The following is a 26,001-nucleotide window of genomic DNA, read 5'->3' as shown; positions in this document are numbered from 1 at the left end:
AAACTGACAAGCTTTATAGACTCATCACACACCTCCACTTTTAAACTTACTTCATATGCAGCCATGTTAAGTTACTGTACTTCCAATTTCACTCCAGACCCAACTCCAGCTACAAGTGAAGCAAATCACCTAAAAAAAATATTCTGAGAAAAGTGCTCAAAGAACATCTGAATATTTATCGATTATGCACACACGTTTGCTGAAAAGGAGTGTATGTAACTTTTTTGATGAAGCCAATATGAATATGGCCTCTGATAAAGAAGAGAAAGCAAGGTAGTAACAGGATTTGAATGTAAATTTTGCCAAATGGTGACATGGTCTTTCTCACTACCCTGACAGGATTATAAAATCTACCACAATGTTTGCTTTGTTGAAGGTGTGTGTATATAGTGTGTACATACACACACACACACACACGCTATTGACTACTATATAAATTTTCCTTCAAGCAGTATCTAGGATTGTTAACCTGACTCAGCAAGAACACACTGGTCCCTTGGAATAGTCAGATGGTGATAACACAAATAAGACTGAGTTACCTCCAGTGGTAGCTAATTCCTTTCTTAGTTATGAGAAATGAATTGCCATACAAAGAGCTCAGAACAGTTGCTGACACATGATTGTTTATTAAATATTACCTATTGTTCTATCTACAGCCAGTCCTCAGCCTTGGGCTTCCCAAGCTTCTCTTCCAGGATCTTTGAGCTCGGCACTTTGTAACTGAGGGCCCAATTCTGTGTATGAGACTTGAAAACTCTAAGAGAGCATGTCTGCCCTTTGCTTCAATGTTGTATTTCCGAGGAAAGCTGCCTAGAGGTTATAGCTTGGTCAGTAAAAAGAAAAAGAAAAAAAAAATGTAGCTAGGCCACAGGAATGCTGGGTTCCAGATTATAGTTTTAAAATCAAAATTCGGTTTTTCTCTGTCAGGGATATCAGCTTAGAGAAAGGCAGTCCGAACAACACACACCTAAAGCTCAAGGATTACACAGAACCAACCAGCCTCTATTTTGTGCTGCTAAGGGCACATCATGATCAGAGCATTCTAGGTTTCTGGTCTTTTCACTTCTGGCAGAGCAGATGTTCTCTTTCATATGGTCCTCAAGATTTTGTTGAAATAAACTAGAATTACTTGTTTCTCATTTTATAGTGATGACTTTTTAAACTGAAGACATTAATGTATGACATAACTTCTAATTTTGCCTTATTTACTGAAATGAGAAGTGTATTGCACTACTTCCTGTATTTACAATGAAAACCTAAAAACTTTCCCTATATATTTCTGACAATCTCAAGCTTCATTCTTCTGCCTTGAAATAAATGGCAATACACTCATCAGCCAGGACAATGGAGAACATTCTGAACTAGGGGCCAGAGACCTATTTCATAGGTTTGCTGTTAAAAGTCTTTAAATTTTCCCATGTCACTGTCTTTATAAAATGGGGTTGCTAATTTTCCTCTTCTTATGGGGCAGGGGTGGTTGTGAGGATCAAATTTTAAACTGCATAAATGAACACCCAACTGCCATACTTGATTAGAAATTCTCCTTTAAGAGTATACATGCTTGAGAGAAAATTTTGTAATGCTGCAGCTGAGGTTTTAAAATCTTCAAATAAGTAAATCTAATGAGCTGATCAGTTTTAATAGGGTTGGAAGTAGCAAACAAGGATTGCCACGAATGACTTAAGTATTCGGATAATGTAAAAGTGTACTGAAAAAACATAAACGACTGATTCTCTGTATATCCTTCTCCCATCCAAATCTTAAGTGTCAAGGAGTTGGTTAACATCTTAAAGGCGGCCGGGTGCGGTGGCTCAGGCCTGTAATCCCAACACTTTGGGAGGCCGAGGTGGGCGGATCACGAGGTCAGATTGAGACCATCCTGGCTAACATGGTGAAACCACGTCTCTACTAAAAATACAAAAAATTAGCCAGGCGTGGTGGCAGGCACCTGTAGTCCCAGCTACTCGGGAGGCTGAGGCAGGAGAATGGTGTGAACTCGGGAGGTGGAATTTGCAGTGAGCCGAGATAGCGCCACCGCACTCCAGCCTGGGTGACAGAGCAAGACTCCGTCTCAAAACAAGAAACAAAAAAAGAAAACATCTTAAAGCCTCCGTATAAAAGAAGCAAATCTGACTTGGCAAGAAGGGGGCATTCCTCTTGAGAGGATGACTCACAGACATCTCCAGTGAAGAACTGCCCGGTGTGATCTGCTCCTGAATAGTTTGAAACACACTTGTGTCCTCAAAAGCCCAGTGGCTTCTTGAACACCTCACTGCTACAGAGGGACCTAGGGACATGAGGGCCATCATCATCATGTCCACTTCTTTTCTCCAACTTACGCAGGGAAAGAGGAGGATCCAGGAGACCTATGGGTGGTAGCACTAAAGACAGTGTAAGTGCAGCTTGCACAGTGAACATTCTTTTGCCATGTTCATAGCTATTCTGGGGAACAAAAAGAACCTGGTAGCAAACAAAACCTCTGACTACAAGTTTCTATTATAACCCTCCCAATACACACTGACTAGAGAATTCTACTCTAGTCAGAGTCCATTAAATTCCTGCACAATTGCTTCTCATTTCCATTTCTCTCTTGGCTTCTCTGGTTTAAGAGTACACACTGCAGTGCAGACCTCTTGTAGACAGCCCCTTTGTTCTGTGCTCCCTACCTTCATCAACACAGCCACCTCCTTCATGGCTCCAGAAGTTTATTCTTTTTTTTCCTTTGGAACCAATGTTAATTAAACCATAAGCAAAGGTGAATAGGTATACATATATATATACATGCACACATATATATTAGTAAATAAATTATTAAGGATGGTTTTGAAATTTTCAAATAAGTAAATTTCTATTATATATAGAATATATGATATATATATTATATATATGATATATAGTATATGATATATATATAATATACATGATATATATATAATACATATACTGTGGGTCTTAAAAAACGAAAATCACTTACTAATCAGCTCCTAACACTGCTTCGTAATCACCTAGAGAACATTCTTTTCTGATACTAGGATAATTTTTATGGAACCTTCCAGCTAAAAATACTAAGCAACCTATTATCTCATTTGGCTAAGCTCTGGACTGTTTGCCTGGTTTCGACTCTCAGCTCTGCCACATACTATCTGTGTAATCCTTAGGTAAGACCTGTAGCCTTTCCTCATATTACTCAATTTCCTCATCTTAAAATAGGGATAACAGCACTTAACTCTTAGAGTTAGTGTAAGAATAAGCAGAAATACAAGAAAAGTTCTTGGTGCAGTGCCTAGCAAATAGTAGCAGTCAACAAATGTTAACTATCACTAGCAGATCCGATGCACAGGGCCTAGGCAGGCCAGACAGACCAGATTCCTTGGACTTGAAGAATTATAAAGTTTATCTTTTCTTTTGGCCACTAAAACCCAAAATCTTCCTATTACCTATCCTCCCATTCCTACTATTCCAATTCTTCTTCTCTGACTTCCCCCAAATATGCCTGCCAATATTGTTAATTATGTTCCCTAGGGTTCCCTCTATTCTCTCTAGAACTCTTGTTCTTTACTGCTGCAGACTTATATACGGCAATTTCATCTTAACTGAACATGGATCTCCCAAGACAATACTCTCAAGAAGCTGCTTTCCCAAACTCCTTACGTGTACCACACAGCCTGTAGGTACACTCCTTATCAATTATTTTTTATTTGAGACAGGTTCTCATTCTGCCACCTACCCTGGGATCATAATCCACTGCAGCCTTGAACCCCTGGGCTCAAGCGATTATCCCACCTCAGCCTCCCAAGTCACTGGAATTACAGGGATGATCCACCAGGCCTGGCCCTGCTAAAGCAAATTTAGGACTTCAGCACTTCTCACACTGGTTTCTACTAAGGGCATCTTCTGCGTACAGTCCATCCAATAAAATGGACCAAAGTTAATCTACATCGAATTCAGGAATCTAATTGTACGGCCATTTCCAGACACTGTGAACTGTACTACTCCTAAAATCATAAATTTCAATGTTCCAGTCTTCCATACCTCATTTTTAGCCTTATTCCCACTATACCCTCTTTGTCACCATTAAGACCTCCAGTTCCTTGACCACTCCCTTTTCATGTGTCCTCTTGGCTGTTTCCTTCCCTATCCAGACTCAACTCATCAACATATTACTTCTACCAGGACTACACAACCACCTCCTTCTTTCATCCAACTGGGGAACACTATCAGGTATACCATGGAATCATGCAGAGGGTGCTACTAAAATATTATGCTTTCCTAAATCACCTGGGCGTTGAATGTGAGAAACAAACAGCATTTATTAGCTGATTGGTAATCCTTTCATATCCCCTACTCAGCTCTTCCTCCTATCTTTTGTTTCAAATTTTCACCATTCAAAACTTCATTTTCTACTTTCCTAAGGCTTGCTGTTGAGTGGTAATGTTGTTTCTTTCCTTCCTGACAAGGAGCTCAACATTTCTACTTAACAGACTTAGTCTAAGAGGTATCCTTCCTACTTTGTAATGTTAATACTCCCAACCTGTGTTCTTGGACCAGGTTCCATCCACGACTTACCTACCTACCTAAGTAACAACTACCTGCTTTCACTTCCTTAGCTCATTCAATTAAACTAGAAAATAAACAGTATTTGGCATTCTTTAAAACTTCTCTAACGATCAATGACCACCAACAGTTAATTCTAGTAGTCTTTATCTTACTCTTAATTATCTCTCAATGGCATTTGGCATGACCATTGACACTTCATCATTCTCCCTCTTCTGGCTTCCATAATGCTCTGTACACTCACTCCCTTTCCTAGTTCTTACCTGACTCTTCCTTCCCAAGTCATCTTTGCTGGTCTCTTCTGCCTACTATATGTTGGTGTTCCTCATGATTTTCGCCTTGGCTATCTTTTTCCATGGGCTTTCTGGGCATGCTGTCCTTTCTTTCCTCAAACTAAGGTTAAAAATGGCTAACTCTCAGACTTGTATATTAGATCTAAAGACTGATTTTGCTTCTCCCTTCAGTTCCAATAAAATGTAATAAATGCTAACTATGCCCCAGATCCTGAGCTAAATGCTTTGGAGATAAGACAGACCACTTGCCCTCAAGTAATTTAAAATCCAGAACTGCAGTTTCAGAGTCTCACATAAAGTACTGATCACTAATTAGGTTTAACCATGGGATGCAAGGTTGGTTCAACATATGAAAACCAAAAATGTGATTGATCACATAAACAGAACTAAAGGCAAAAACCACGATTATCTCAACAGATGCAGAAAACGCTTTTGATAAAATTCAACACCACTTTCATGTTAAAAACTATCAATAAACTAGGCACTGGAGGAACATACCTCAAAATAATAAGAACCATTTATGATAAACCCACAGCCAACATCATACTCAATGGTCAAAGGCCGGAAGCATTCCACTTGAAAACTGGCACGAGAGAAGGATCTCCTCTCTCACCACTCCTGTTCAACACAGTATTAGAAGTCCTAGCCAGAGCAATCAGGCAAGAGAAAGAAATAAAGGGCATCCAAACAGGAAGAGAGGAAGTCAAACTATTCCTGTTTGCAGACATGATCCTATATCTAGAAAACTCCATAGTCCAGGCCTAAAAGCTCCTTAAGCTGATAAACAACTTCAGCATACTCTCAGTATATAAAACAATGGAGAAGAGTCACTAGCATTACTATACATCAACAACAGTCAAGCCGAAAGCCAAATCAGGACACAATCCCATTCACAACTGCCACAAAAATAATACAGTACCTATGAATACAGCTAACCAGGGAGGTGAAAGATCGCTACAAAGAGAACTACAAAACACTGCCCAAAGAAATGACTACCCAAAGAGATGATTGGGCTGGGCGTGGTGGCTCACACCTGTAATCCCAGCACTTCGGGAGGCCAAGGTCGGCAGATCACCTGAGGTTGGGAGTTCGAGACCAGTCTGACCAACATGGAGAAACCCCGTCTCTACTAAAAACACAAAATTAGCCAGGCTTGGTGGTGCATGCCTGTAATCCCAGCTACTCGGGAGGCTGAGGCAGGAGAATCCCTTGAACCCGGGAGGCGGAGGTTGCGGTGAGCCGAGATTGTGCCACTGCACTCCAGCCTGGGCAACAAGAGCGAAACTCCATCTCAAAAAAAGAAAAAAAAGAAAAAAAAGAAAGAAATCAGAGATGACACAAATGGAAAAATAGTCCATGCTCACGGATAAGAAGAATCAACATCGTTGAAAGGGCCATACTGCCCAAAGCAATTTATAGATTGAATACGATCCCTATTAAACTACCAATGACTTTCTTTGCAGTACTTGAAAAAACTATTTTAAAATTCATATGGAAACAAAAAAGAGCCCAAATAGCCATGGCAATTCTAAGCAAAAAGAACGAAGTTGGAGGCATCATGCTACCCAACTTCAAATTAGACAATAGGGATACAGTAACAAAAACAGCATGGCACTGGCACAAAAACATAGACCAATGGAATAGAATAGAGAGCCCAGAAATAAGGGCACGCACCTAACACTATGTGATCTTTGACAAAGCTGACAAAAACAAGCAATGGGGGAAGGACACCATTCAATAAATGGTGCTGGGATAAGTGGATGGTCACATGCAGAAGATTAAAATGGGACCCCTTCCTTAACTCAAGATGGATTAAAGACTTAAATGTTAAACCCAAAACTATAAAAACTCTGGGAAGGCACCTTAGTATCATTCAGGACATAGGCATGGGCAAAGATTTCATAACAAAGACTCTAAAAGCAATTGCAACAAAAGCAAAAATTGACAAATGAGATCTAATTAAACTAAAGAGCTTCTGCACTGCAAAAGAAACTATCAACAGGGTAAACAGACAACCTACAAAAGGGGAGAAAATTTTTGCAAACTTTGCATCTGACAAAGGTCTAATGTCCAGCATCTATAAGGAACTTAGGCAAATTTACAAGAAAAAAAAAACCCTCAAAAAAGTGGGCAAAGGATACGAACAGACAGTTTTCAAAAGACATACACGCAGCCAACAAACATATGAAAAAAAGTTCAGTATCACTGACCATTAGAGAAATGAAAATCAAAACCACAATGCAGTACCATCTCACACCAGTCAGAATGGCTATAAAAAGTCAAAAAAAAATATGTTCACTGCAGCACTATTCACAATAGCGAAGACAAGGAATCAACCTAAATGCCCATCAATAGCAGACTGGATAAAGAATATGTGGTACATATACACCATGGAATATTATGCAGCCATAAAAGAATGAGATCATGTCCTTTGCAGGAACACAGATGGAGCTGGAAGCCATTAGCCTTAGCAAATTAATACAGGAACAGAAAACCAAACACTGCATGTTCTCACTTATAAGCAGGAGCTAAGTTATGAGAACACATGGACACAGAGGGGGAACAACAGACACTGTGGCCTATTGAAGGGGAAGGTAGGAGGAGAGAGGGGATCAGTAATAACTAATGAGTACTAGGTTTAACATTTGGGTGATTATTAAATAATCTGTACAACAAACCCCCATGACACAAGTTTACCTATGTAACAAACCTGCACATGCACCTCTGAACTTAAAAAAAAAAAAAACAACAAAAAAACTGATCCCTATACATCTCTGCATGGATGACCTACAGGAATCTCACACTCAACATTATCCTTTCCTCCAATCCAATTCCTTCTATGTTATCTTGGTAAACAGCATCAACATTCACAAATACTAAAGACAGGAACTTATGAATTTTATAAGATATGCTATTCCTCACATCGTAACCTCTACCAAATCCTTTCACTGGCACTTCAATATATTCTATTTTGTCCATCATTTTAAGAACTTTGATGAAATTCCATGACATTTTTCAGCCACCAGTCCATCTTCCCCTCCCCTTCACAAACTTTCAAATATAGGCGTTTAAACTTGCTTTCTATAATCCTCAACCTTCTTCTGGCTTCCACTAAAACTAAGTAATTGCAAAGGTCACTGATTATTTTCTTACCACTAAATCCAAAGGACACTTTAAATTCTTATGTTGGCAGAATGTAACAGAGCTGTACATGCCTCCTTTAAATAACGTCCATCCTACTGTTGCCATGATTCTATTTTGCTATTAATCTGCTTCTAAGTACTGAGTTCTTCTGGATTCAGCCCTTTTCTATATTCTCTTTCCCTAAGCAACCATCCATTCATAAAACTGCTCCTCTTCATCTTAGCTTCATGAAGAAATGGTATGTCTTCAACCATTTATTTAAACCAAAAACCTCACATTTCTTTCCCCTCTCTCCTTTCCCATAATCCTTAATAGTCAAGTCCTGTCCAATATTTTAGATCTCTCAAGTCCATCAACTTTTCTCCCTCTCTGCCAGCACCAACCTACTCCAAGCCAGTATCTTCTTTCCTGGATGACTTGGACAGGCTTCCTAACCAGTCTTCTTGAATTCCCCATTGGAATGCTTCCCCTCCAGAGTAAACTTTTAAAACTCCAAGTGTAAGAAATCTCATTCCTCTGCTTAAAAACCAAATGTGAACTCATTACTTAGGATAAAGTCCAATACAAACAATTAGGTCTTCCTAAGACACTTAAGTGATCTGGCTCTTGCTTACCTTTCTTCACTTTAAAATTTATCCTTAGCAACTTTCTATCATTTCCTCAAAAGCTATTCTTATCAGAGCTTTTTACACATGCTTTTCCCTTAGCCTGAGTTTTCACTGCCTTCCCTCCCCTAATTTTTACTTTTTTGAGATGAAGTCTCTCTCTTGTCACCCAGGCTGGAGTGCAGTGGTGTGATCTCGGCTCACTGCAACCTCTGTCTCCTGGGTTCAAGCAATTCTCCTACCTCAGCCTCCCAAGTAGCTGGGATTACAAGTGCCTGCCACCACATCCAGCTAATTTTTGCATTTTTAGTAGAGACGGGGTTTCACCACATCAGCCAGACTGGTCTTGAACTCCTGACCTCAGGCGATCTGCCTGCCTTGGCCTCCCAAAGTGCTGAGATTACAGGCATGAGCCACCGTGCTCGGCTAATTTTTACTTTTATAGGTAAGCCTTTTATTGCTTTCCCTTACCAGAATATATAACATATTCTCACCCTATTATATATCCTGAGAATACCCTGTATTATTCCTTTATTGAACTTACTAAAAAATAAACATATTTTACTCAAAGTGCAGTGGGAAAATCATGAGTTTTCCTCCCTTTGAAATTACTTGAAAAAAAAAAACCAATCTGTCTGCTTGGTGGGGAATATTCTGGAAGCAAGCCAGTAGGGAGGCTGTTATAATAATTTAGGCAAAATATGATGGTGATTTGGATTAGAGTTATGATGACAAGAAAGGTTCCTTCCTACTTAGAAGGTAGAAATGATGGCTGGGTGTGGTGGCTCATGCCTGTAATCCCAGCATTTTGGGAGGCCAAGGCGGGTGGATCACGAGGTCAGGAGATCAAGACCATTCTGACCAAAATGGTGAAATCCCATCACTACTAAAAAGTACAAAAATTAACTGGGTGTGGTGGTGTGCGCCTGTAGTCCCAGCTACACAGGAGGCTGAGACGAGGTGGAGGTTGCAGTGAATCAAGATCACACCACTGCACTCCAGCCTGGTGACAGAGCAAGACTCCGTCTCCAAAAAAAAAAAAAAAAAATCAGAAGGTAAAAATGACAATTGTGACTAAACAAAGGGAAAAAACATGAATTGGTATGAGGACATCTAAAAGCCTAGCTTCAGAAAACCAGGTAGTGACTTCACTTATCAAGATAAGAGATATCGGGAGAAGAGCAGACTGAAAGTAGGGCGAAGGACATAAAGGTTTGGACATGATATACTTAACTATGAAGTAGGCAGTTGAATATACAAGCAGAGAACTATGAAAACTCTGGTCTTCAGAGGTATAAATATGGGTAGGATAGATACATTGATCAGATACTAAACTCCACAGAATCATGCAAAGAGAGTGTAGAGAGAAATAGTGACCCAGAGGTCAGGTACTCAAAATGGAGCTAGGGATGGAATCAGAAATGGAGCAGCCAGAATAGGTAAGGAGAAAACCAAGAGAATATTTCAAGGAGTCATCAACCTTTCTGCATGCTCCTGAGGTAGTGAGTGGGGGCAGAAAAATAAACAATACATACGGCAGCATGGAAGACAGTGGTGATCCTAACAAGAAAAAATTTTAGGAGTGTTGTGGGAACACAGAAAGTGGCAGTTAAGTCAGAAGTGAGGAAATGGAGCATATATGAGCAGACAAGTCACACTGGCTGTAACTGGGACCAAACAAATAGGGTTATAGTTGGATGAATAAAGTGTCTAACCCCTATTTTTTTCAAGAATAGTAGCTACTAGAGTCTATTCATAAACTGTTGGAAAGGATCAAGTAAAAGAAATATTGATGAAACAAGAGAGCAACAGGAAGTTCTTAAGGAGATGGGCGGTGGGGGGATGGAATCCAGAAGAGGAATTTGTTTTTACTAAGTAGAATACAGTGCAAATACAAGCAGGTTTATTGATTTGGTGGTGAAAAGTTGAAAAGGTTCATGTCGTTTTTCTTTTTCCTCAGCAAAATGTGGTTAAAGGTCATGAAACGAGGGATGTATGTCATTTAAGCTTGAGAAAGCAAGTTACCAGAAAACTATAGAAAAACTGCCAGGTAGTGTTGAGTCTACTTAAGTTTTGGGATTACCAACCTATCTCCTGGAATAATTTTCTTCCATTCCACTGCTCAAGAGTAGACAGACGGTTTGAGGATTTTTCAGGATCATGACAGAGGGAGAGGTGTATGGTCTGAGGATATTTGCAAAGGAGTGCGTTTAACAATGGGATCTAGCTAGTTTCTAGGCTGAACAAGCTGAGGACAGGAGTAAGCTGATGAATAGTCAGCAAGTGGTAGTAATAATGTAGAAGTATTTTTTTAGCAGAGATATCTTGAGCAGGTGAGCTACAAGTTTGTGGCCAGAAAAATAAATTGAATTCAAGATTTGGAAGTGATATGGGGTTTGATTGTGGCAAAGTCATTGAAGAACACAGGTATTATTATCATTTTCTTCATTGACTGGTAGTGTTGGAAGATACAGATTAAAATAAATATTTTTTAAAAAACTGTTGTAAAGAATGGGCATGTGAAACTTTATGATCTGGGTGTCTTTCCGATGAGGTGACATTTAAGCTGCGAACTGACAGGATATGGAGTCAGCCATAGAAATAAGAGAAATAAGCATTCCACATAGGCTTTGAAGTGGGGAAGGAAGGTTACTATGCGTTCAATGAAATGAGAAGAGTGGGAAATGGGAAGTAGGATAAGAATGTTTAAAGGCAGGGGCTTCTGGCAAGTATGACTGGATTTTAATCAACGTTTAATCACAATTACTTGAAATTCAATGAGCATTACTTGAATACCAGGTAATATTCAAAACATTAACAACCAATACAGCAAAGGAATCAACCCATTGGGATATATAAATTGATCAATCAGAATAATCACCATTTGCAAACAGCTGATACAATTGAATTGGTGTACACGTTGATTATCAGTCCTGGTTGAATAAATGCCATTTGAGATCAGCATTTCCCAAAATGTGTTCTTTAGAATGCTAGTTCAGTGGGATATAACTAAGTATTAACATTAAAAGAAGAAAAATGTTCTCAGGGTCAATCAAGTCTGGAAAATTCCCTTTCAACTTTTTACATATTTACAGTAGAACTTTTGTCTTTAATATGCAAACATGCATTAAATCCTTTAAGAGAGGCTGGGTGTGGTGGCTCATGCTTGTAATACCTGCACTTTGGGAGGTGGAGGTGGGTGGATCACTTGAGGTCAGGAGTTCAAGACCAGCCTGGCCAACATGGTGAAACCGTCTCTACTAAAAATATAAAATCAGCCAGGTTTGGTGGTGTGCACCTACTTGGGTGGCTGAGGTAGGAGAACCACTTGAACCTGGGAGATGGAAGTTGCACTGAGCTGAGATTGTGCCAAAACTACAAAATTAGCTGGGTGTGATAGCATGCATCTGTAGTCCCAGCTACTGGGGAGGCTGAGGCAGGAGAATCACTTGAACTTGGGAGGCAGAAGTTGCAGTAAGCCGAGATCGTGCAACACTGCACTCCAGCCTGGGCAACAGAGCGAGACTCTGTCTCCAAAAAAACAAAGAAAAAGAGAGAGAGAGAGAGAGAGAGAGAGAACTACAGCACACAATTTAGAAAACTTATTTCATCACAGCAATAACCTTCCACCTGCCTAGTATCTCACTACAATAAACATGCTGAAACAGGCTGCCTTAGACATTACTTTTTATTATCTCTCTTATCCATTAGTCTCTTCCCCAACTTCGTTAGCCTTTCTTCTGGCTCCCATCATTTTTTGCCTGGACTATTTTAGGTCCCCCTAATTAATCTCCAACTTACTCAATTTATCCACTATACCATGACAATTATCTTTCTAAAACTGATACTGATTAAATTGTTCAATATACATGCATCCAATAACAATTTTCAAAAACCAAAATAAAGACTTAATACAGCATACAAGAACACTCCTGATCCTGCCACCCATCTGCTTCTTCAGCTTCACCTTCTTCAACTTCCTATCTTTCCAAGTGGCCCACTGGCAATACCGCAATTACGCTCTACCCCCAAGTCTGGAATTCCCTTGTCCCCCTGAACCAATGAGCATTCATTCATCTTTCAAAACTCATATTTTCTACAAAGACTTTCCAAACTACCTACCTCCTTTTCCAGAAAAATAGGGCATTCTTTCTGATGTCCCTAGGTATAGTATTATTGTACTTTCATATTATCTACAGCAACTGTGACTGCTCACTTGATAAAAATTTGCCTTAAAAATCTGTCTAGCCCTTTAAAATAATAATGTACCTATGTTAAATTTAACACCGTTGAAAATTTCAAAAACTGTTACATTTCACTTAAGGTGATGTATTTTGAATAATACAATTCTGACCTGTAATATGCAAACTTTGCGGGTTCAGAAGAGGAAAAACTCCTACTTTTTAGTGATGAAACTTTAGCAAATTTAGGCTGTAGAAGATATCTCAAGACAATAGGCTGGGGAAAAGTATACCATGAAAAAAATATATTTTATGATTTTTTAATACTTAGACATAACATTCCATATCAAAATTTACCAACATGCTATTCTATAAATTCATGTCTTTTTACCATAGTTTGATTTTTTTTGTTTCATGCTAAAAAGCCCACTCTCATAATTACCTTTAGTATACATTACCTGGAATATAAAAATTTCATTAAATGTTGGCAAACTCTTCCCCATGACATGTAAAACAATTAGAAATGTCTAGTTATAAATTTTCTTAAGCTAACGAGCAAAAGAAAAGCCCCAATACATTGGCATTTTCACTTAACAGTGGCTCATAGTTACAATGATCAGAAATAAACCTACTTGCTACTGTGCTATATAGGGCAGTTTTGCCAAGTGCCCACCTTTAAGAGCTAGGTCAATTTCTAAGAAAACTGTATGGAAACATTCAGTTGTTAACAAAAATTTAATATTAAAATTACTCAGTTATTTAAATTATTGTTAATTTAGGAAAAAGAAAACCCATGTATTAATCACCCATAAAATAACTTTTATTTTAATAAATAACAGTGGGCTCACCAAAGGGCAGGGATTTTAACATGTCAGGTTTTATGCTTATTGGTAGTAAGTCTTAAAGAGGTGAAATGAACTATTCAATAAAACCCAAAAGGCCCTAAAAATAAAATGATACTTTAATAATAAAAATTAAAAAGAAATTTCCAAAAGAAAATAGTTCACTCCTTGACCATGCTTATTTATTCAGAGTACCAGCGATTTCAGTAAGTGCTTCATTTTTCCTGCAAATCTGATGTTGCACAGGGAATGTACACATTTTCATACCATCACAATATCATCAATATCTCAGGCCAATAATATTGTGAATGCAACTGTTTTATAACAAACACAAAATAAAAAAAAAACAATGTTACTATTTATGGCAAACAGAAACAAAAGTAAATATTGCAAAGATGTTTTCTTATGTTTCTACTACTGATTTTAGTTGGACTTTAAATGAAGGTCATCAACTCTCCTGGAATAACCTCTACCTCTGGCTGTGAATCCACAGTATAAATATGGTGAATAAAGCTAAACTGTAAGAGCTAACTATATACTGAATAACCAAAATAATTATAACTAATACTGTTCTTGAAGACCAATCTAATGAAAAAAGTATCATTAGATATGGTGAGAAATACAGACAAATCTGTACAATCTAACATCTATAAACAGTAAAATCAAAACATCCAACTTCCTTATAGAAAGTGTTTTATCTATGTAATTATAAATGTTAAGGACTCTTGTATTTTATAAACACAAGATGGGCTCACTTTGATGATATCAATTTTAAGATTTATAAAAATGTTTAAAAAAATCTTTCCACAAAACTTTATACAGTTTAAAGCTATACACCAATCTATAAATCTCAGAAAATGGAAAACAAAACAAAACAAAAAATCTTTATAAGATCACATGTATAAAACAAGAAATGAAATGTGATTTTATTTAAGGCAATACTGGGCTACTTCACAAATCACCACCTCAAATATTTACACTGCTCCACACTACTAGTTTTCTATCACATTCACAAAGGATTTTTTTTTAATACCAAATGTTTAAAATCTTCAATGTAGTAAATTCTTTATTCACATTTCCATTGTATTTCATGGACTCATAGTAACTATATCCAATTAGAAGCAATGAAAAAAAAAAAACTGTAGCTATAGGAAACTGCTAGAGAATCTGCTTTAATTTCACATGAATACCACCCCAAAATCCTGGATGGCAAATTTACAAAGCAGAGCAAAGTGTTGATATAATGTGCCTATTTTGTGAAAAGTAATCTTGATATCATCTTGTAAATAAATGTTTCATGTAAAAATCAATGAACTATGGCAGAGTTTCTGGTTTTAGTTCAAAAAGTTCTTAATTTAAAACAATAAAAGAACAATTTAAAAAACTTGATCGCTTAGTTAAAAATTAAAATTCCAAATATAAATGTGTCATTTAATAGTTTAGACTTACAGACTGCTGGTGGCAGCACATGATTTACAATAATAAATATATACAAAAAAGGTATCTACAAATAAAGAGTACTGTTATACATGAGCAGTGACCTGGTGAAACATACCAATCACACAGATAATTGTTTAGTTCATGAAAAGGGCAACTGGGTGATAGAAATTTGAGGTTTAGCTCACTATTTACAATAACTGAAGTACTGATTCTGTTCCTCAAGTCCCATAGGGATAAAAAAAAGTTTTACATGACAAATGTCATGTTTTTTTTTTCTTTTTTGTTTTTGGCCAGGTTAATTCATGTCAACAACAAAAAAATATAATGAAAGTTTCACAATTCTAGCATGCTTGATGGCTTCCTATTTAAAATAAAATGGTAAATGATGTATTTATACTACATTAATTATCAGTACTGACCTCTGCCTGTGGCTTTACCTATACTGATATCTTTCATAACAGACATATCTGGATCATTTGAATGTACTTCAAGTTTTTTCAGACTGACGGTAGGTTTCATTTCCTGAAGTTGCTTTAAGAGAAGCTCAGTGCAATCTTTAAGATTCTTGTCTAAAACAATTTTTACATTATCACTGCACTGAAGCTGTGATGGATTGGCAAACTGTACAAATGTTTCGCTTTCTTTACAAGGACATACATGATTTCCACTAGTCACAGCAGTCTTATCAATATTTTTTCTTGAATTTGAATGGGATCCTTTTTTGTTTCCAGTATTCGGATGGTCTTTGTCAGTATTTTTCTTCTGCTTCACTGCAGACTCCTCAAGAAACTTCAGAAATGATACTTCAAATCCCATTGGCTTAAAAGAGCTCCAGTCAAAAGATGCAGGATGCTCCTCAGTGGTTTGAATGGCAACAGCAGTTTCTTCTTCTTTACGCACGCTACTTAACTCAGCTGCTGATGCTGGTTCAGCTTTTTCAACTTTCCTTTTTTTATTTTGTGAGACATTTTTTTCCTTATTAACTCTCTTCAAATTACTTGCTTTTTGTCTTTCTGACTGGCAGAGGTTATCTTCCTGAAAATCATTACTTACATTTGAAGAAGTATTAGCTTGGGTCTCTACACTTGTGCTATCTTCATTTATTAATTTTGTAATAAACAATTCTGTTAGTTCATCCATTTCATCTTTTTCATTTTTTTCAACTTCCTTTTGTGAAACTGTAGCTGTTGTTCTTGAATTATCATTGCTCTCTGATACACACGTGTCAGAATCTTTCACATCATTCTTAGCACCTTCTTGCTCAGACGTTTCCTTTACTTGTGAGTTGCAACACCGTTTGAATACAATAAGAAGATTTCGGTGTTGTGATGTAAATGCCTTAGATAATTTATGGCACTTATAATGTCTAATTATATTGCTTTCACTTGTAACAACTGAAGTACATCCCTTTATCATACATGGATACTGGGTTACAAATCTGCTTGTACACTCAGACAGGGCATCATTTCTAGCCTTTATAGAATATACATGCTTCCCACGTTTCAGAGAATAAGGCTTATTTTCTTCAATCTGCACAATCTTTGCATTCTTGTTTTCTAAATTATTTTTTTTCTTTCGTTTGGTCTTGGGCATTTTTATTCCTTCCTTTCCACATCTGCTGTGTTTTGTCCCCCGATGTTTAGACTTTGATTTTTCTTGGTTTGCCTTGCTTGACATATTTTCCTGGCCTGGTGTTAATCTTCTCGGACGAATCAAATGAGCCTTATGTTTGTCATTATGCTTATTAAAAATGTGTCGGAGGAGATTCGACCGGGTTGCATATATACGGTCACAGCCTTCACAATCACATTTGTATACACCATCTTCTTCTGTTTTACTTGCCCTTAGTCCAATCCCGTGGTCTGCCTCTAGATGAACAACATAGTTCAAATATGTAGTAAATGAAGATTTACACTCTAACTGGTCACATGGAAATTTCCCAACATCCACTGAAGCAGTCATACTTTCAATTTCTTCAGGAGTCATTTCATGAAGTTTCATGTAGTGTTGTATTAGGCCAGTAATTGCTTGGAAAATTCGAGAACAGTCACTTACCTGACATCGAAATTCTTTCAAAGTTTGTTTAGTTTCAGTTTCTTCACTTTCTTTACCAGCTTCACTTTCCTCTTCGACCTCTGCTGAAAATGCAGGTAGATCTGATTTGTGTACAGCCTGGTAATGGAGAATCAAGTTTTGCTGTATTGTAAAGGCAGCAAAGCATCCCTGGTGAACACATCGATAAGGTCTGTAAGGACTGTATCTTGTTGGAAACTCAAGGGATTGGGAAACTGGCTTCTTTCGTTTTTTCTCCTCCTTTTCTTTTTTATGCCTCCTAATCTTCCGTCCTTTGGTTTGTGTGTTTGTGAGTGCATTTGTATTACATTGTTCTGAAGTAACTGTAATCACTTGTAAAGAACTTTCTGTTTTGTCAGGACTTTTTTTTTCTACAAGTTGTTTTTCTGGGATCACTGCTACATTACTGTGGGTATTTTGGGTCTCCGCTCTCAATTCTAAAGCAGGCTGAGATTCCTTTTTATTTTCCTCTGTCATAGCTAGCTGTTTTTTCACTTGTGTACTTCGTGAGGCCGGCACATTTTCACTCTGAGATTTTCTTCCATAAGGCCTTTTAATTTTTAACTTTACCATTTCTTCAGTTGTAAAATGATGCACCAACTGACAGTGTGCCCGGAGGTTAGAATTTCTTGTAAATGTTTTTGTACATGTAGGTACTACACATTTAAAGGGAGCAAATTTCAATTGATTCTTCTTAATTTCAAGAATCATTTCTGGAGTGTATTGATGAATTTTACCATAGTGCTTAAATAGTGCATCCTTTGTCATAGCACTGTAGTTACAGCCTTGGTTTTGACACACAAAGGGTTTATTAACTTTGTCATTAAATTGAATGTTTATCATTTCAGAAACTGGCTGAATAACTGTGATATCTGCAGTTGATTTAACAGGTGTGGGAGTCAGTGTCACTGATGTATTTATCAGTACACATTGGGATGCTGGAGGGGATAGGTCATTTTCTAATTTTAATTTTTGTAAGCCTTCTAAAATTTCCTGTATTTGATCCTCCTTATGTGATATTTCAGACTGAGGAATGTTACTTTTTGTTGGCACGACACTTATAAAGGAGGAAAACGGAGAAGAATCGGGTAATTTGTTATTTTGCACAGTGTTTACTGAAGGAAGCTGAATGTTGTAATTTATTTGAGCATTTTGTGATGTTTCACCAGCACCCTGAGATCCACTTTTTACCTCAAGTATTTGAGAATTCATAGCAGTTTTAATAATTTCAAGAGTCTTTTCAAAGTTTTGTATAACATTGTCTTCAGAAATCTGCAAATCAGAATTTATTGAGGTTGTGCATGAATTCAAAGCCATCATTTGGGAATCACCATTTTCAGTTTTTAATGTTAAAGGGGCTAACACTGTATGGGACTCAAGACTGGTTTTGAAATTCTCTTTTACATCAGTCATAAATAACTGATTGTTAACATTATTTAATTTCTGTGTTAGATTTTCCACCAAACTCTGAGGTTCACAAGTTGGAATTACATTTGAATGAAGGTTAGTAGTTGGGATTTCAACACTCTTTGCTATGAGTCCCATTGTTGTTAAGTCACTTGTTACCAAGTTTTGGGAAGCGTTAGGTGCAATTAGTGGAGGAGCAACTTTCTTTCTTCTCTTAGAAGCACTGTTTCCCTTTTTATTTAAATGACTGGATCTTGTGTTCTGAGGACCACTTATAACAGAAACACGAGAACTGTTACTGGTAAAATTTTGTGATGGCCCACCAGAATTAGGAAATGAACTAGAGCACAAACCATTTTCAACAGTCTTCAGTAGTAAGTCATTTGTTGGAAAAACAGGCAAGCTGCTACATTCCTCAATGGAGGAAGTTTTGGAGTTTGACGTCCTATTCTGGTTGGTCAGCAAGGTGTTTGGATGGCATACAGTGTGCAACAGGGGTGGCACAGTTGGATTTGGCATCACTGTTGCATTTACTTGTGATGCATCAGAGACACAACCTGTTGAAACATGAGAAAGCATTTCAGCACCCTCAAATGTACTGGGAATGCCAGCAGTTTCCAAAGCCTGTTTAATAATTTCACTACCTTCTTGACTGACACTGGTATTAAAGTTAGTCACACCAGATCGAGGAAATGTATTTGGTAAAAATGCTGGCGAGCGATTTTCAGCAAGAAGCTGTAGAAATGATGGATCTTTAAAACATGCTTCTGGATTGAAGGTAGATTGTTGTGGCTGCTGCAAATTTACTGCATTTGTGGAAAGAATCATGCTGGCAAGAAGAGAAGGCTGTCCATTACTCTGTAGAAGTTCTTGAGCAATTTCGGCTCCATCCAGTGGTTTACAGTAAGATCGCTTGGATAAGTGCCCACCCAGTGATCTGGGATTAGTAAAAGCCCTGTAACACCTGCTACAGATAAATTTCCCATCTCTGATAATTGCAGGCCATTTAGCCCTTTTGTTGTGCTTAGGTTTTCTTTCCTTCCCATTTGGGCCCCGCCCACGGTCTTTTTTGACTTTTTCAGCTGCAGACTGTTGGGCATTGGTGCTACTGAAGTTATTTGCAACATTCACTTGTGAAGGAAAGACTGCATTTTCACCATTACCCCCCTTTAGAAAGGAGGAATTAGTGTTTCCTTCAATCTGTGAGGAATAATGATTTGTATTATTTTCCAGTTGGGAAAAAACAGAATTAGTCCCACTATCTGCTGGTGAAGGGAAGAGAGACATTGAACTACTTTCTGCAGGTAAAGGAAGGAAAGGATCTGAGCCACTGTCAATATTCAAAGGCAGAACTGTTTTGGTTAGATCTTCCATTTGTGCTGGCAAGGCAGTACTAGGTAAATTTTCCATTTGGGAACATAACATACCACCTTGTTCATTTTTATCCTGAGAAGTTATATTTGGATTTATGACACTTTCCATTGAGGACAACAATGGAGTTGACACACTTGCTAAATGAGCTGGAAAAATGGGAGGCGAGACATGCTGCAACTGGGCCGAACAAGCAGGATTCCCATTGGCTTTGGTCTGTGATGTAAAAAATGGATTTGAGCTGTTCACCGGTGATGGCAAAAAATAAACAAACTTTCCATTATTTGGTGTATTTAAGTTGTTAGCTTTCTGACCTTTTTTACTTTTGCGCTGCATTTTAAATGCAGCATATTGGTCAGGGTGTGCTGTCTTCATGTGTTTCCCAATACTCTGTGAAGAATTATAGGTTCGAGTACATCCCTCGACCTGGCAGCTGAATTTCTGAACTGGAGCTTTTGGAGGCACTGATGGAGTTCCTAATGAATTACTTAGGTCGGACTGCGGTGGAACAAATGCAATACTTTCTAATGTCTTAAGAGGTAAATTATAAAGATTGGATGATGTTTTAACATTATCTCCACATTCAAATTTGGAAGTTGGTAAATTGTTTTGAAATGCTGCCTGATTTTGCAAAGAAAAGGTCATCAAGTTGTTCACTTGTCTTTCTAAGTTTTGTGGGGTAAGGTCACCTATTTTGAGAGTTTCTGAATTTACTAAAGAATTCTGAGTAACATGGGCATCATTAAAGCAATCTTGTTCTTTTCTCTCCTGGAAACCTGGATGACACAAATCATTACAAGTATCTTCAACTGGCGTATGTAAGTCTGTGACCAGTGCTTCACCACTGCCTTCCACAGTTGAGTTTTCTGGCTTTCCAAAGTTATCCTCAATCCCCTGATTGAGAGACACCTTAATGGACACAGCTACTTCACTGGATTGAAGTAGAGGAGTAGTAGCAGGGTTTTCCAAACCATTTGACAATGGTCCATTAGCTTGCCTGAGCTCAGAGGCAGAAATCTGGTCTTGTTTGGTCACAGCTGATTCTGCTTTGCTTTTATCCCAAGCATCACTTCTATCTGCTAGTAAGCTGTTTTCAATGTTATTTTCTGAAGGAAGCATAGATCTTTCTTTCTCAATATTCTCTGCTGTGTTCTGATTCACTTCAGAAGGCTGAATGGAATCTCCAGATGAATTAAGTTGGGCTTCAGGAGGCAGCACTTTTTCAGGAGGAGTACTGTGATCATCCAGATGCTTTTCCAGCTCACCCTGAGAACGATAAACTTTACCACAACCTGTGAACTTACAAGTGTACGTATTATAATGTTGTGCTTCATGATCATATAGTAAATAAGCTTCCGAAAAAATTCTTCCACATTTAGGAAACATACATTTTGCTCTAAAGACTTGATGCTCCTTTCGGTGGGTTAAAAGCTCGGCGTAACTATTAAAACCAGCTTTACATTTCATCTGTATACAGATATATGGTTTACTGCCACAGTGCATCTGTAAGTGATCATTGAGATGAGTAACACTCACAAAATGCCGCCTACAGTACTGGCAAATAACTTTTTTGCTCTGCATTTCAAGAAAGCGCTTGGCATCTTCATTATCTTTATGCCCCTTCACATGAGCAATTAAATTTTTAAAGTACTTAAAGCCCTTTTTACAAAAAGTTACAGGGCAATTAAATTCATTAACAGGTACTGGTTTCTGGACTGGAATCACTTCTGGCTCATAGGATTTATCTTTGTCATCATTCTCATCATCTGAACCATCATTGTCATTAAACACTATAAAATCTGTTGAATAGAGACTATTCTTTTTTATAGGTCGCTGCTCCTGTTTAGCCACAGTATTAGTCTTCTGATTTTCATTGGTAGTTGTGATCTTTGGAGGCCTTCCCAATCTTCTTAATGGTTTCATAGCTGCTAGTCTCTCTTTACTAGATTGTTTAACATGCAGTGTGACATGAGGGACAAAAGTTTCTTTAGAATTAAAGTTCTTTGCACATATGGGGCAACTATAAATTCCATCTTTGTAATGTTTCTGAGCATGTCGTACTATTCTGTGACCAAGGAATTCTTTGTCACACAACACACAATACTGCATGTAGGCTTGCCAATTCCTAAACCGAGCAGATATAAATCCCCTCTCTCTTAACTGTTTTATCTCTCTCTTCTTCTGCTTTTCATCACCAATGTCTTTAAGAAGGCCAGAATTAGCACCAACTCCACCAGAAAGCCCATTCATAGAAGTTTCTTTACTCTCTTCTTGGTAGTCTACCACTTTTTCATATACTTCACTGTCATTTAGTTCATCTATTGAAGACACAATGGATGCTTCTTCTCCCATTAATGCAAGACATTGTCGTTTCAAGGTTTTCCAATCCCAGAATTCTGGATCAAAGGGCCATTGAGTTTTCAATACAAGTAACAGCTCACAGCGTAAAGAATTTGGTATTGGAAGATTCTCTTCATCATATTTCTGGTCTGGCTGATTATACAACATTTCCACAGCATAATACGCATCTACTGTAGGCTCAATAAGAAATTCACTCAGTTGACAAGCACGTTTAACTTCCAGATCATCAGGCAACAAACATGAAATGGTCTTGCAAATAGATATTTTCACTTCAGTATTTTCTGTAGACTCCAAGCGAAGAGCTTTTACACACAGTTCTATACAGGTAGCAAGTCCAGCCCCTTCAGTCTGTGAAAAAGCAAATAGGAAATGTTAATTTAATCTACACTAATCAACACTAATTTATTTCAGAATTTAGTTAAGATTGAGATTTGCTTTTCTCAAATCTTGCAATAGGAACTTATGAAAGGATTCCCCTTCTAAAGCACTGCAGCTTAGTCTGGTATGTGTGTATGTAAAATGAACTGCATAGAAGGGCAGAAAATGTTTAAGTATTAGAAGCTAAGACTTTGGTATGAAATTATTTAATGGCTAGGCAAACTTGGAAGTTATTTGACTTTTTTGACCTTTCCCATCCCACTTATAAAACAGAGGTCAAAACAGCACTTAAACTTCATTAAACTGCTGTATTAAAGGAGATTAAATATGTGTTATAGTTTAGTATAATGTCTGGCACATAGTAAATGATCAATAAATGTCATCCTTATTGTAACTCTTACTTCCTGTTTGCATAAGCAATCTAACTGAAACAAAACCCTCCTAATCTAATTATAAAACTGAGAACATCCCCATATTTCCAAACTTATCAGTACTGAAAGAAATAGTTTGCTTCTATAAAATAAGGTACTAATCCCTAATAGTGGAGATTCTAGTGCTATCATAAAACCAAATGTCAAATTACCTACCTCATGGCTGGACCAGCTTAAGAATTAGGAGTAGGGGTAGACATAGCCCAGCAAACTTTTTCTTTTGAATTAGCATCTCTATTATTATTAGATAGCAATAACAAAGGTAAGTCATTTGAAAGACACATGGAGTAAAGAGATAAAAATGGGTTTTAAAGACCAGAAGGGAACAATGATAAATGAGAAATAAGATAGCCACAGGATGTGGCCACATTCATTGGAATAAAATATGTACGATACAGGATCAAAAGGCAACAAAGAAAGTAAGTAGAGAGAACTGATAGGGCCTCTATTTTCATTAAGTTAAGAAGAAAATATTTTACTAAATCAGAAGCTTAAACTTGTAGGGCAAAAGTATTTTAGTATTTTTACTAAAAAGGAAAAGGAGCCTGGGATACTGAATTGGTCTTGATTTTAGAAACAGCAAGAGCACAATGACCAAAAAGAAAATGAATAGAAAGAAAAGCATGAAGAGACGTATTTTTAAAATGATAGGTTAGGCTGGGTGCGGTGGCTCATGCTTATAATCCAAGCACTTTGGAAGGCCGAGGCAGGAGGATCGCTTGATCTCAGGAGTTAGAGACCAACCTGGGCAACATAGGGAAACCCCCATCTCTATAAAAAGTACAAAAATTAGCCAGGTGTGGTGGTATGCAGCTGTAGTCCCAGCTACCTGTGGGGCTGAGGAAGGAGGATCGCTTAAACCTGGAAGGCTGAGGCTGCAGTGAGCAGAGATCGCATCACTGCAACAATCCAGCCTGCATGACAAAAGTGAGACCCTGCCTCCAAAAAAAAAAAAAAAAAAGGCTGGGCATGGTGGCTCATGGTTTATGCGTGTAATCCCAGTGCTTTGGGAAGGCAAGGTGGGAGGGACTGATTGAGGCCAAGAGTTTGACACCAGCCTAGGCAATACAGAAAGACCTCATCTCTAACAACAACAAAAAAAAATTAGCTGGGCATGGTGGCATGTGCCTGTAATCCTAGCTACAAAGAAAGCTGAGGCAGGAGGATTGCTTGAAATTGGGAATTCGAGGCTGCAGTAAGCTAGGATTGCACACTGCACTCCAGCCTGGGCAACAGAGCAAGACCCTGTCTCTTAAAAATAATAATAAAAAAATAAAAAATGACAGGGAAGATGAAAACTGGGAAGGAAGTGGGACCATATGGGTGTCTCTTGATTTCATATAAACTTGTATATGTTATACTATTCCTAGATAGATCTGTGCCTTAAAACTTGTACAGTAAAACATCTGCATCTCTGTTACATGCCTTAAGGGGCTGCTAATGGTGAACAATTAGGCCACTCCTCTATTACGATATGCAAGAAAGAAAAAAATCACCTGTGGTCTGTGAAGCTGCATACTACACACAGAAAGACACAAAGAAAGAAGTCTGGGAGGAATTAAGGGCCAAGTAAACCATAAAGATGATTAAAAGTAATACTGAAGGCACATATAATAATGTCAGAAGAACTGGTACAAGTTCTTACTGGTGAAAGTTCTGAGAAGCGGTGTGATTATTCAGAAATTCAGGAAATGATGGAGAAATTTTAAAAAAGGATTAAGAGAGGCCTGGTGTGGTGGCTCACGCCTGTTAATCCCTGCACTTTGGGAGGCTGAGGCAGGTGGATCATGTGAGGTCAGAAGTTTGAGACCAGCCTGGCCAACATGATGAAACCCAGTCTCTACCAAAAATACAAAAAATTAGCCAGGCGTGGTGGCGGGCACCTGTAATCCCAGCTACTGAGGAGGCTAAGGCAGGAGAATCACTTGAACACGGGAGGCGGAGGTTGCAGTGAGCCGAGACTGCGCCACTGCACTCCAGCCTGGGCAACGAGAGCAAAACAACGTCTCAAAAAAAACACAAAAAACAACAAAAAAAAAACAAACAACAAACAGAAAGGATTCAGAGAATGAAGGATTTCTGGATGAAGGGTATCTGTCTTGCAGAATATAACTATTTTATATCATATGAATATTGAGCCTTTTCTCCAGGAATGGCAAAAGCTGATTAAAGAATTCTACTTATTGCTCACAAGACACATCTAAAATTATTTAAAAGGGGAATTCCACTGACATTCTATTCTAATCCAGTCTGCAACTAAATTCAAAGGTTCATTTTGATTCATTAAGGGTAAGGAGCCTCAATAAATTTGCTTTAAAAACATTTTCATGTTATAATTAAACCTGAAACCTTTATATTAATGCCAATGAAACAAAAGAAACTATATTTTACAATTTTTTTTCCTTCTGACCTTTCATGTGTGTACTTGAAAATAAGTGAACAGGCAATATTCAAATCATAAACTGGCTATACAGCAGGTAAGTTTTAAAAGTTGAATTAGAATTCACAACAATTTTCTATAAAGACAATGTAATTAAGTGATTTGCCCATAAAAATCTATTTAATTCATAACAGTTAATCATAAATACCAATAGCACAAGCTTAAATTGATGAGTCACAGGAACAGAAAGCTAAGTGACATTAATTCAGAGGAGGAACAGAAACTCAATTCCCTTCCAGGAAAAGAACAGCACCAGGTAAGTTCTGGAAAACAGAAAGGTTTGTCTTTTGTACCCTCTTCCCATTGCCTTTTCTGTTCTTTCCCTCTGGCTGCCTAGTATCCTTGACCTAAAGCCACCCAAGGCTTGCATGTTGCTTTTAGTTTCCCATATAACATCCCATTCAGTTCTTCCCTGCCCACTCATAACATCATGCTTTACCCTGTTTTAAAACTCTTTAAATAATTACCATGTATTTCAGAA

General features: G+C 37.8%; 1 protein-coding gene across 4 annotated transcripts in view; it reads right to left on the bottom strand.

Moving 5' to 3' along the window:
- Nucleotides 1–13,575: 13,575 nt before the first annotated feature.
- ZNF292 (zinc finger protein 292) overlaps nucleotides 13,576–26,001 on the bottom strand; it is a 111,548-nt gene continuing 99,122 nt past the window's right edge. For all 4 annotated transcript variants that reach the window (XM_063604945.1, XM_034962492.3, XM_063604946.1 and 1 more), the window contains one exon: nucleotides 13,576–22,619. In XM_063604945.1, coding sequence (XP_063461015.1) covers nucleotides 15,468–22,619 — 7,152 coding nt within the window. In that variant the 3' untranslated portion in view covers nucleotides 13,576–15,467. The remainder of the gene's footprint in view (nucleotides 22,620–26,001) is intronic.

Source organism: Pan paniscus, chromosome 5 (assembly GCF_029289425.2).
Source record: "Pan paniscus chromosome 5, NHGRI_mPanPan1-v2.0_pri, whole genome shotgun sequence".
Taxonomy (NCBI): Eukaryota; Metazoa; Chordata; class Mammalia; order Primates; family Hominidae; genus Pan; species Pan paniscus.
The sequence above is the reverse complement of the archived record's forward strand: the minus strand, read 5'-3'. Positions and strand labels throughout refer to the sequence as shown.